Source organism: Phocoena sinus, chromosome 10 (genome assembly GCF_008692025.1).
Source record: "Phocoena sinus isolate mPhoSin1 chromosome 10, mPhoSin1.pri, whole genome shotgun sequence".
NCBI lineage: Eukaryota > Metazoa > Chordata > Mammalia > Artiodactyla > Phocoenidae > Phocoena > Phocoena sinus.
In genome coordinates this window covers 63,658,962-63,668,852 of record NC_045772.1, presented here as the reverse complement: position 1 = coordinate 63,668,852, position 9,891 = coordinate 63,658,962, and the positions used below count along the sequence as shown (strand labels likewise).

General features: G+C 56.6%; 1 protein-coding gene and 1 long non-coding RNA gene across 4 annotated transcripts; one reads left to right on the top strand and one right to left on the bottom strand.

The window, feature by feature from the left end:
* The first annotated feature begins 634 nt into the window (after positions 1-634).
* GPD1 (glycerol-3-phosphate dehydrogenase 1) lies at positions 635-7,766 on the top strand. 3 transcript variants are annotated; one of them, XM_032644775.1, is made up of 9 exons: positions 635-2,157; positions 2,537-2,586; positions 2,701-2,878; positions 3,717-3,857; positions 4,453-4,591; positions 4,831-4,943; positions 5,629-5,862; positions 6,087-6,193; positions 7,134-7,766. In XM_032644775.1, exons 3-9 carry the CDS (start codon positions 2,771-2,773, stop codon positions 7,228-7,230), a joined length of 939 nt encoding a protein of 312 aa, XP_032500666.1. In that variant the 5' UTR covers positions 635-2,157; positions 2,537-2,586; positions 2,701-2,770; the 3' UTR covers positions 7,231-7,766. The 3 variants fall into 3 exon arrangements, with proteins under 3 accessions (XP_032500666.1, XP_032500665.1, XP_032500667.1); XM_032644776.1 differs by lacking the exon at positions 2,537-2,586 and having other exon boundaries at positions 1,225-1,437; positions 1,970-2,157; XM_032644774.1 differs by lacking the exon at positions 2,537-2,586.
* LOC116760232 lies at positions 3,689-5,735 on the bottom strand. The gene is made up of 4 exons (XR_004351682.1): positions 5,608-5,735; positions 5,122-5,306; positions 4,236-4,340; positions 3,689-3,821 (listed from the first exon to the last, which is right to left on the bottom strand). It is a non-coding gene; the product is annotated as an uncharacterized LOC116760232 (long non-coding RNA).
* Positions 7,767-9,891: the final 2,125 nt, after the last annotated feature.

The window sequence follows — 9,891 nt, the reverse complement described above, 5'->3', positions numbered from 1 at the left end:
AAGTTGTAGTTAAAAAATTAACTGTTGCCTCCATGCACGTGAACACTCAAGTATTGCGTATGTGCAGTCAAACCCACCGAGGATACAAGCACTGCTCCCAGTCTGGAATGTGGGAGTTGATCAGACTTGAGTGGGGAAAGCAGAAGAGTGTGTGTGGGTGATGATAACTTGGGAGTGGAGACGATTGATGTCAAGGACATTGAAATGGCATCTGTTTTCACCCAGGCTAATTACATGTGTAATGAATGGCTGATGAACCATTATTAATTTCAAGCAAATCTGCAGTTTGCTCTTGGGGAAAGAGCCCTCGTGGTACAGATAATTGGCCTGTGACAGGCCAATTCTGAATCTCTGCACACTCTTTATTCCTATATAAATGAACAAATTGTCTCCATACTACTTAAAATGATCGTAGGGACAAAAAGATGGAAGCATTTAGGCAAACACAAGAGGTCATTTTATGCATAAACATCCGTTCTTTGGGGTTCTCATCCTGTGTGCCAGGGACAGAAGCATTCTTTCTCTTCCATCACCCATAATCAGTGGTCCCAGCCGGCAGCCTGGCACTGGTGCGTTTGTCGCAGTGCCAGTGCAATAACAGTGATCGTTGGGGGGCTGGCTCTGTAGTAGGCATAATTTTGTTCCTAAGAGAAACAGTCAACTGCTGATTTCACGTATGTCCCCCTAAGGGAACTCCCTGGCCATGGGAGTAGAGTGTGGTGGGCTTTTTCCCAGGCAGTCCTTAGAAGTTAGGAAACCATTTCTCCCCAGTCTTGACCTCAGGGCCACTTACCCTTACCCAGTGATTGCACACTGACTCCCCTCTGGCCCAGTGCTTATCACTGTTTGCAGCCAGCAGCAGCCCAGGGGGATGGAAACACCCACTCAGCAGTTGGCCGGGCCAGGAGGTCAGCACGTGAGCACACAGTGCTATCTGCTTTCTAGGCCAAGGTGCACAGACAGCTGGAGGGAGTGTAGGGAGCCTTTGCCCCACTCTCCACATCAGCCTAGAAACTAGAGCTCCCCCTCGTAGTTAAACAGGTTGCTGTGGGCGATGCAGAGCCCTGAACTGCGCTGTGCGTCCCTTCCATCCTCCCTCCCCCCAGAAGCACACACCCCACTTGCTCTTGATTACAGCATCTGAGACCACAAAGCTCTACAGAGGTCACAACTGCCCCAGGTCCTGCCTCCCTTCCCTTCTGGCTTCTGCAAACTAGCCACTAACCTGAAGGCGCCCCTAGTGTGGGGTTAGCCTGGAAACCCAAGAAAGAAGTGAAGGAAGCTCAGTACCTCTCAAGGACAGTGAACACTTGGGCTGCCTTCTTTTCTCTCCTATCCTCCTCCTCAAGCCCAGAGTCTGCAAAACACCTGTGGGCCACTTGGCATCAGAGCCTCCAACTTTGGGCTTTCCTGCCCCCCTTCCTGGGAAACATTCAGGTGAGGAGAGGCCCACTGGTGTGCTTTGTTTCTTGGGCCCATGGGGTCTTATCCTTGGGCTGGGTTGCCCCCAGAGCAGGCCCTTACCTCTTATGTGCTCTTATTTAAAGGGGCCACACCCACCCACCTGACTCACCCACAGCCCTGCAGTGGGGCTAGCGTGGGGCAACACGTGACCCGTCATCGCCAGAGGATGAACCCCTAGAAAAGCTTTCCGGGTCCTGGGGGGGACAAGTGGGGGGCGGTTCCTACCTTGGAAAAGAAGGCATGCCTGTATCTGCTGCTGGGACTGAATACAATTTATTCCAGTGCTAGGGGATGGGAGTAGGGGGGACCGGGCACTCGCTCCTTATCTGGGCCCGGTCTTGGCAGACCTTAAAATGAAACCGTTGCGGGGAGGGAGGGGGTGAGGGAAGCAGCGTGCCAGCACCGTCAGCGGGCAAACCTAAGAGGAAAAGCAGGCCTGGTCTCGGCCCCATTCCTGTTCCCCACCTGTCTCTACCCTTTTCTTCCCTTTCCCTGGCCCTGCCAGACTCTGTCTCCCTGGGTGCCCGCCTCCCCTCCCCTGGAGGGGCGGGGCTTGGCTGCACCCACGTGTGTTGGAGTTATATGCTCCCAGCCGGCAGAGGAGCTGGGGAGAGTGGCACCCAGCTGGTGGCTCAGGCAGCAAAGCGGCACCATGGCCGGCAAGAAAGTCTGCATTGTAGGCTCTGGTAACTGGTAAGCGGCTCTGTCAAGGAGTATTGGGGGGGGGGGGGGGCGGTGGAAGGGGAGGCTCCCTCAAGTATACAGGAGGTTAGGGAGGGAGGTTTGGTGGGCAGGAGGCAGTCCAGTGGGGAGGAAATGCCTCCAGCTCCTGGCCCACCCCTGTTGCTGTCTTCTGTGCCTACCCCGGCAGGACAGACAATGCCCAGACCGCTCCTGGCCCTTGCGTCTCGGGCAGCAGCACCTGTTCGCCACGGGAAGGGAGCCTCCAGAGTGCTCCCTGCCTGAAAGGCTGCCTGGGTTAGGGGGTGGGGGGGGGAGATCAGGAGGCTGGCCCCCTTCTCCAGCAGCAAAGTGTGAGGGAAAGGAAACTGAGTCTCCTTTCTACTGCTAGGTCAGGAGAGACGCAGCGTCACGGGGAGGGGGTGACAAGGAAGGTGGCAGGTAAATAATCCAGTAGCTTCTGTGACATCCTGAGGGGGAGCACTGTCCCCTCCCCGCCACCGTTCCTCTCTCACGCCCCCGCTCCTCCACTTTCTGTGCTCCCCCTCCTGCCAGGGGCTCAGCCATCGCCAAGATTGTGGGTGGCAATGCAGCCCAGCTGGCACGCTTTGACCCACGGGTGACCATGTGGGTGTTTGAGGAAGACGTCGGGGGCAGAAAGCTGACAGAGGTCATCAACACACAGCATGAGAATGTCAAATACCTGCCAGGGCACAAGTTGCCCCCCAATGTGGTGAGCCCCAACGCCCCGTAAGAAGGGAGAGGGAAGTGGAGGGGGTGCTTCCTGCTGGGAGGGGGCCACTTCACGTGCCACCTGTACTTGAGAAGCATCTCAGGAGGGCTACTCCAGGCACAGGGCGTCCCTGGGCACAGCCCCCAAACTGCTCCCCTGAGCACTTCCTGGGACTGGGGAGAACCTGAATGCATCCCCCTGCATCTCCACCCCACCCCGTGGGCTCCCAGGCAGGAAAGGGACGGGGAGAGGATGAGGGAGTTGGTCTCTGTGGCAACCAAAGACAGGTTCTCTGGCCCCCAGACTTGGGGTCTGGGTAGTGCCTGCCTCGGGCTCTAACCCTGTTACTCATTCACTGGGTTATTAGTAGATGTGGAGACAGCTCCTTGGACTTAAGGTCTTTGGTCAGATCCATGTGGCTGACTCCCCACCTGGAAAGGGGGAGCAGGAAAGACAGCAGGAAGACTGGGGCTCTCCCTTCCCAGTTGGGAGCCCTAAGGAGCAGGGTGATGAAATCTTACTTGGCCTCTTCCTCTTGCCAAGCCCAGACCTCCTTTGGCCTCCCTCACTGTCCCACAGCCAAGGGCTAGGAGAGTGCTGAGAGGAGGTTTCCAGGAGTCCTCAAGAACCCAGGACAGCTGGAACCTAGAGGGAATGATGGCTAGGCGGAAGGAATAGAAGTGTCTTGTTCCTCCAGGTTCAGCCCTTCCAGATTCAACCCCCAAACTGCCCTCCTTCTTCCCCACCAGCCTCACCCTGTCTCCTAGATCTCCTGCATGGGGCTCCACAGGGGCTAGAAGCAGTCCGTCAGGCCCGTGAACACTGGTCACCCCCACAGGTGGCTGTCCCAGATGTGGTCCAGGCTGCAGTGGATGCTGACATCCTGATCTTTGTGGTACCCCATCAGTTCATCGGCAAGATCTGTGATCAGCTCAAGGGCCACCTGAAGGCAGACACCATTGGCATATCTCTTATTAAGGTGCCAGGGACACCCTCCTGTGGATGGGGATGCAGCTAACTGCTGTGGGGCTCAGGGTGGGTGAAGTGCGACAAACAGAAAAGAGCAGAAGTAGGCCAGGAGTTTTCCGAAGAGAGGAGCTGGCTTTGGGGAAGCTTGAGAAACAGATGCGGGGGGCCACTGGGAAGGGGAGGTTGGTTGGGGAGTAGATAAGAGATGGGTTTGGAGGCAGATGTCTTGGGGAGTTTAGGAGGTGTACAAGGGATGCCTAGGGGATACAAGAAGTGGGCTGGTTTGAGGAGTTGAGAAGGGAAGCTGGTTTGGAGCAGTGGCTGGGATGGAAGTTGGTTGGGGGTACTCAGGAGTGGGCTGTTTAGGGATGTGGCGGGGATACATTACCTTGGAGAAGCAGGTTGTGGAAGGAGAGTTTTCAGATGGATTCGTTTTCACATGTTATCTGCTCTCCTCACAGCTAGCTTTGGCTGCATTGGAATAGGGGAGGACCTTTGGGGAGGGACATTGATGAACAGTGAATTTGCAATGGGCAGGATTTCTAGGTGGGAAGCCCTCAGTTGGGGATAAAAGGCACCTGGCCTGAGCTCCATCCTGTGCCCAGGGGGTAGACGAGGGCCCCAACGGGCTGAAGCTCATCTCTGAAGTGATTGGGGAGCGCCTTGGCATCCCCATGAGCGTGCTGATGGGGGCCAACATTGCCAGCGAGGTGGCTGATGAGAAGTTCTGTGAGACAACCATTGGTGAGACCCCACCACCCACATAGATAATGCAACTCCAGTTACATCGCCTCCCCAGGCTATATTCCCCACCCACTTAGCCATCTTCTCCCCATAAGGCAGGTGAAGGAAGAAGATCCCAGCATCAAAGGTGAGGGGAGTTGGGGCACCCCTACGGAAAGAGCTATAGGTCCTGCTTAGGGCAGTTGTGGGAAGAAGAGTCAAGAGTCCCTTCTTAAAGCCTTATCCCCTCCCTACTTTAGGCTGCAAGGACCTGGCCCAGGGACAGCTTCTGAAAGAGCTGATGCAGACACCCAATTTCCGCATCACGGTGGTGCAAGAGGTGGACACAGTAGAGATCTGTGGGGCCTTAAAGGTGAGAGGGCTTCAGAGGCAGCTATGGGGTGGGGAGAAGGCCCTGAAAGAGGGCCTGGCTTAGCTGTACAAGGTTGCTGGGACTCCAGGCACTCACTCCCCTTCCCCACCAAGTCTCATACACATGGGAAGACGGGCAGAAGCAAGGCCAGGCTCGCTCAGGTCTGCCGATTACTTACCATCAGACATTGGGCTTCCTTCTTCCTTTCCCTTATAGCCCCTGTGGGACATCCCTGTCCCTGGCTCCAAAGGTTGGTCCAGGGGGAAGAGGAGATGCCCTGGGGGAGCACTCAGGCTAATGGGAGATAAGATGTCCAGGACACCCAGACGGATTGATGGCCAGAACTCTGGATCCTGGACAGACCTATGGATGGATATCGGGGGCATAGAACAAAATAGCCGTGGTTGGGAGGGCGAGGTAGAAGACTGGTTTTCAGGAAAAGTCCTCAAGGATGGAGTATAGGGCAGGGTTGGGGAGCCGGAAAGCACAAGCCCAGGCTAAAAGAAGGGAGTGCAGCAAGTGGGAAAACCAAGAGGTGAAAATAGTTGAGGAGCCCACCCACCTTCCTTCACTTATTCAGTGAGCCTGTCATGGCTGATGGGAGGAGCATGAGGCAGGTGCTGAAGGCCCCAAGTGGGGCCTGCGGGAGGGGATCCTTTCTCACCCGTGACTTCACTCTTCAAAGAATATAGTGGCCGTGGGGGCCGGCTTCTGTGATGGGCTGGGCTTTGGCGACAACACCAAGGCGGCCGTGATCCGACTGGGGCTCATGGAGATGATCGCCTTCACCAAGCTCTTCTGCGGTGGCCCTGTGTCCCCTGCCACCTTCTTGGAGAGCTGCGGTGTTGCTGATCTCATCACTACCTGCTACGGAGGGCGGAACCGCAAGGTGGCCGAGGCCTTCGCCCGCACAGGAAAGGTGGGCCCTGGGGAGAATGAAGAATGGAGGGTGGGCCCTGTAGGTGTTCAGGGAGAGGAACGTGGCTTGAGGCATCTCTTGAACACAGACATTAAGATTGCTGGGAACATTCCCAGCCTTCCTTTCCTCTTAAGACCCACCTCCTCCCAGAGTCCCAGACTCTCTGTCTCACACTGACAACCCTCCTCTCCCATTTCCATTTGCCTGTCCTATTTTCTTCACAGTCCATCGAGCAGCTGGAGAAAGAGATGCTGAATGGGCAGAAGCTGCAGGGGCCCCAGACAGCCCGGGAGCTACACAGCATCCTCCAGCACAAGGGCCTGCTGGACAAGTAAGCGTCTGCCCCAGCCCCACTGATGGAGGGAACCACCGACAGAAGTGCTCTCCCCATTCATCTTCCTGAGCCCTCCTCAGTCTGTGAAGTGGGCAGAGAGGGAAATGTTATCTTACGTTTATAGACAGAGCCTAGAGCTTGGCCAGGGTCTGCTATGCCCGCTGTCCCCCAGCTTGTTCGTTGTCTTTGAATTCTTTCCAGTCTAGTGCTCTTTATACCACATTGCTTGGACCCCTCTGCGTGGCCGCTCTCTGTCCTTTCCTCCTTGTCCTCTGCTACGGGGGTGGACAGGAATAAGCTCCTCTGACTGTTCTGCCTCTTTGTCCGTCACCCTCAGTCTAAGCTGCTCCCCCAAGGCCAACCCTTTTGTTCCGTGAATCCTGTCCTGGGTGCTGAGGTGTGAGGAAAAGGAAAGCCTCTGCTTCAAGGTGCTCCTTTTCAGGGAGCACAAGACAGCGGGGGTGATGGGCTGATCAGAGCAGAACTCGGTTGATCTGAGAAAGAATCCTAGAGCAAGAGAGTGTGAAACAGGCTCAGAAGATCTGCTCGCGGCTGGTCAGGGTAAAGCCTGCTGGTAAAGGGAGCAGCCTGAGCAACAGGTGGGGAAGAAGGAGACTGGCATTTATTGAGCACCTTCACATAATTCATAATCACTTCTTCACTACTTTGTTATATTGACCCCGTTTTACAGCTGCTGATACTGAGGCTTGCCTAATTGGAAAAAGTTCACGCCAGGGAATCACGGAGGCGAGTTCAATACGATAGGGAGCAGGGGAATAAAAACCTGACCCTCAACCCCAGGGCTAGGAAATACACATTCTCAGCGATGGGAAATTGAGAGCCAGAGTCCGCCTGAGCTCGAAGGCGGGAGAGTAGGGAGTGGAGGGTTAGGGGGTTTGCCTGGAGGCCAAGCTGGTTCTGTCCTTCCCCATTCTAGGTTCCCTCTGTTCATGGCTGTGTACAAGGTATGCTACGAGAATCAGCCAGTAGGTGAATTCATCCGCTGCCTGCAGAATCATCCAGAACATATGTGAGCAGGGCTGGGGCCCAGGCCAGGCAGCCTCTTTACCCCAGCGGAGACAGGCAGAAGCTTGGGGTGCCTGGCCACCACGATCTCTGGGACTCCCCACACAGCAGCGTCTTCTCAGCTTTTCACTGGAGGACAGGTGCCTGTGGGCCCGGCCACCTGCCTGGAGATCTTGAAGCACAAGCAGCCCGCAGCCTCCTGCCACCTCATCGCACCAGAAATGGAGTTGCCTAGTCCCTCTCCATATGTGGGGCTTTCTCCCTGTCCTCTGGGAGGGGTAGAATCAGCCCCAGTGCTGCCTGCTTTGGGTATGTGGGGGGAGGAGGGGAGGGGAGGGAGGCAAGGCAAAGAGGCCTCACACAGACCAGGACTCCTGTCCCCAAGCCCAGTTAATGGCTAAAGAAGTACCTCAGCTGCAAGAGGGATGAGGCGAGGGCTGCAGGGAGGGGTCTGGGCTTTTGGGCTGACGTAGACCTCTGCCAGGCCCCACATGGCATCAATGGATCTCTGTTTGTTCGCAAAATACAGCCCCCTTCTAGCTTCTCCTAGAAACCTCAGCTTCTTCTGAGGTTTCCTCAGAAACCTCTGGTCATCCCCTTCCCCCTCCCCCAGGCTGCCTGGCACCAGAGTTGCTGCCACGCTGGCATCTCTGGCCATGGGGCTTGTCATTCTCTCTTGGGACTTCCCAGTTCCTAGTTCTTTGCCAGCTCCTCCCCACCATGTGTGACCTTTCCAAGGCTCTCTCACCCTCCCTGCCAGCACCCTCTCTGGGGAGCAGAACTTAATCTGCTGACAGAGCTACACCTCTTCACAGCAGGCTCAGATCACTCCACTCCCTGTGACCTTTGTAATTGCCCTGCCTCCCTTCTCAGGAGCTCTAGTGGGGGGAGGTGTCAGCTGGGTCCCTTCTGCTGCTATCTCCCCAGGACATCTTGGATCCACCCCTTACCTCCTAAACCCTGTCCCTAGTTCTCAGCTACCCCCAGAGCAGCCAGGGCAGCTAACCAGTTCCTGTATCTGCAGGCCAGGGGGCCAGAGAGTGGGTAAGGGAGGATGAGCAGGTCCCCATCTCTGTGGTCTGAATTCCAAGGCCTTCTCACGAGGTATTGACTACTTCAGCACCTCAGGAGCTGGGAAACTCGTGGAGGAGGAAAAAAATTCAAGCCTCTGTACCAGCTGGGGTGAGGGAAGAACAGGAAGGGGAGGAGGGAGAGGAGTGTGCTTTGCAGTGGCCTTGCTCCAGGATGGAATGGCAGCCGGAGAATGTCACCGGTCAGCAGCTTGGACCCCTGGCTATAAATAGAGGCCGAGGGCTCCTGTCACATCCAGCAGAGGGTCTCAGCTTCCTGTGTGGCAGCATCTGGCACGCTGTGGCTCTGGCCAGCATTATGTTAACCCTCCCTTACTCCTGGACAAACCAGGGAGGCAGGCTCCTCTCAGCCCCTAGCCCCTGAGAAGTCAGTCTTACCAGTGAAGGGCGGAGCTGCCTGGATCAGGCAGCGAGAGTGAGGGGCACAGTCACCCCAGATCTGGCTGGGCTCAGGAGCTGCTTCCCCAGGAGGTCAAAGTCGGGGCAGAAAGCTCCCTTCCCTAGGCTGCAGCTGCGACCCTCTTAGTCAAAAACCTTTGCCTACTTTTTTTTTTTTTTCTGCTGTACGCGGGCCTCTCACTGTTGTGGCCTCTCACTGTTGTGGCCTCTCCCGTTGCGGAGCACAGGCTCGGGACGCGCAGGCTCAGCGGCCATGGCCCACGGGCCCAGCCGCTCCGCGGCATGTGGGAGTCTCCCGGACCGGGGCACGAACCCGTGTCCCCTGCATCGGCAGGCGGACTCTCAACCACTGCGCCACCAGGGAAGCCCCCCTTTGCCTACTTTTGCTCACTCCACAATTAACTGAACCTGAGGCTTTCGAACCAGGCCTGTCTACCTAATAAAGCGCGGTTTTTGCAGAAACAAATTAGGGAAGGGCACTTAAGTGCATGTGGTAGGGCGTATGCAGTGGGGTGTATCACTGCGTGTACGTGTTTTCACTCATGCCGGAGGAAAAACGAAAAAAGGAAAAGAAGTCTTTCCTCGATCATCCCAGCCACTCCCGGCCCCTTGCAGGGGTGCCCACGCAGTCCCCCTTACCCCAATGGCTCCCCCTCCCAACCCCTTCCCGGCGTTTCTTTGGGGCTTTATCAAGCCGCCTGCAAGCGGGGAGGTCACATACGGGACAGAAACATTACGGAGATTCGACCCTCGCGCCTACTCCGCGGCCATGGCCAAACCTGCCGCAATCCTCGGCGGTCCAGGCCTCGCAGGGCGGGTCGGGTTCCTGAGCTCGGCTGAAGGCCTGCCCAGGGTAAGAGGGCAGCTCCAGGCTGTAGGGGCCGCGCAGCCCCCTCCAGAGGGCGGACTCCGAGAGAAGCTACCCAGCTACCGGAGACGTCACTGCGCTGCAGGCTGGGGATTGGCCGGCTCTCTTCTGTGGTGACTGAGTATCCTAAAAGTTCCCGTTCCAGAGTTTGGGTCGCCAAAGACCCTTTCTCAACGGAGAATGACTACAACCCCCAGAAACCAACGGGCCTCTCCGAGAGGAAGGCTCGTCTGAGGATGCGTAGTAAGAGTGGCTGACCCGGAAGCCGGAAGTTCAAAGGCAGCAACCAGTCGGAGCTGCAGCCGGCGCGG

Coding starts and splice junctions, on each gene's coding strand:
- GPD1 (XM_032644774.1), top strand. CDS start 2,117: ATGGCCGGCAAGAAAGTCTGCATTGTAGGCTCTGGTAACTG. Junction 2,158..2,700: donor ATTGTAGGCTCTGGTAACTG/GTAAGCGGCTCT, acceptor CCCTCCTGCCAG/GGGCTCAGCCATCGCCAAGA. Junction 5,863..6,086: donor CCTTCGCCCGCACAGGAAAG/GTGGGCCCTGGG, acceptor TTTTCTTCACAG/TCCATCGAGCAGCTGGAGAA.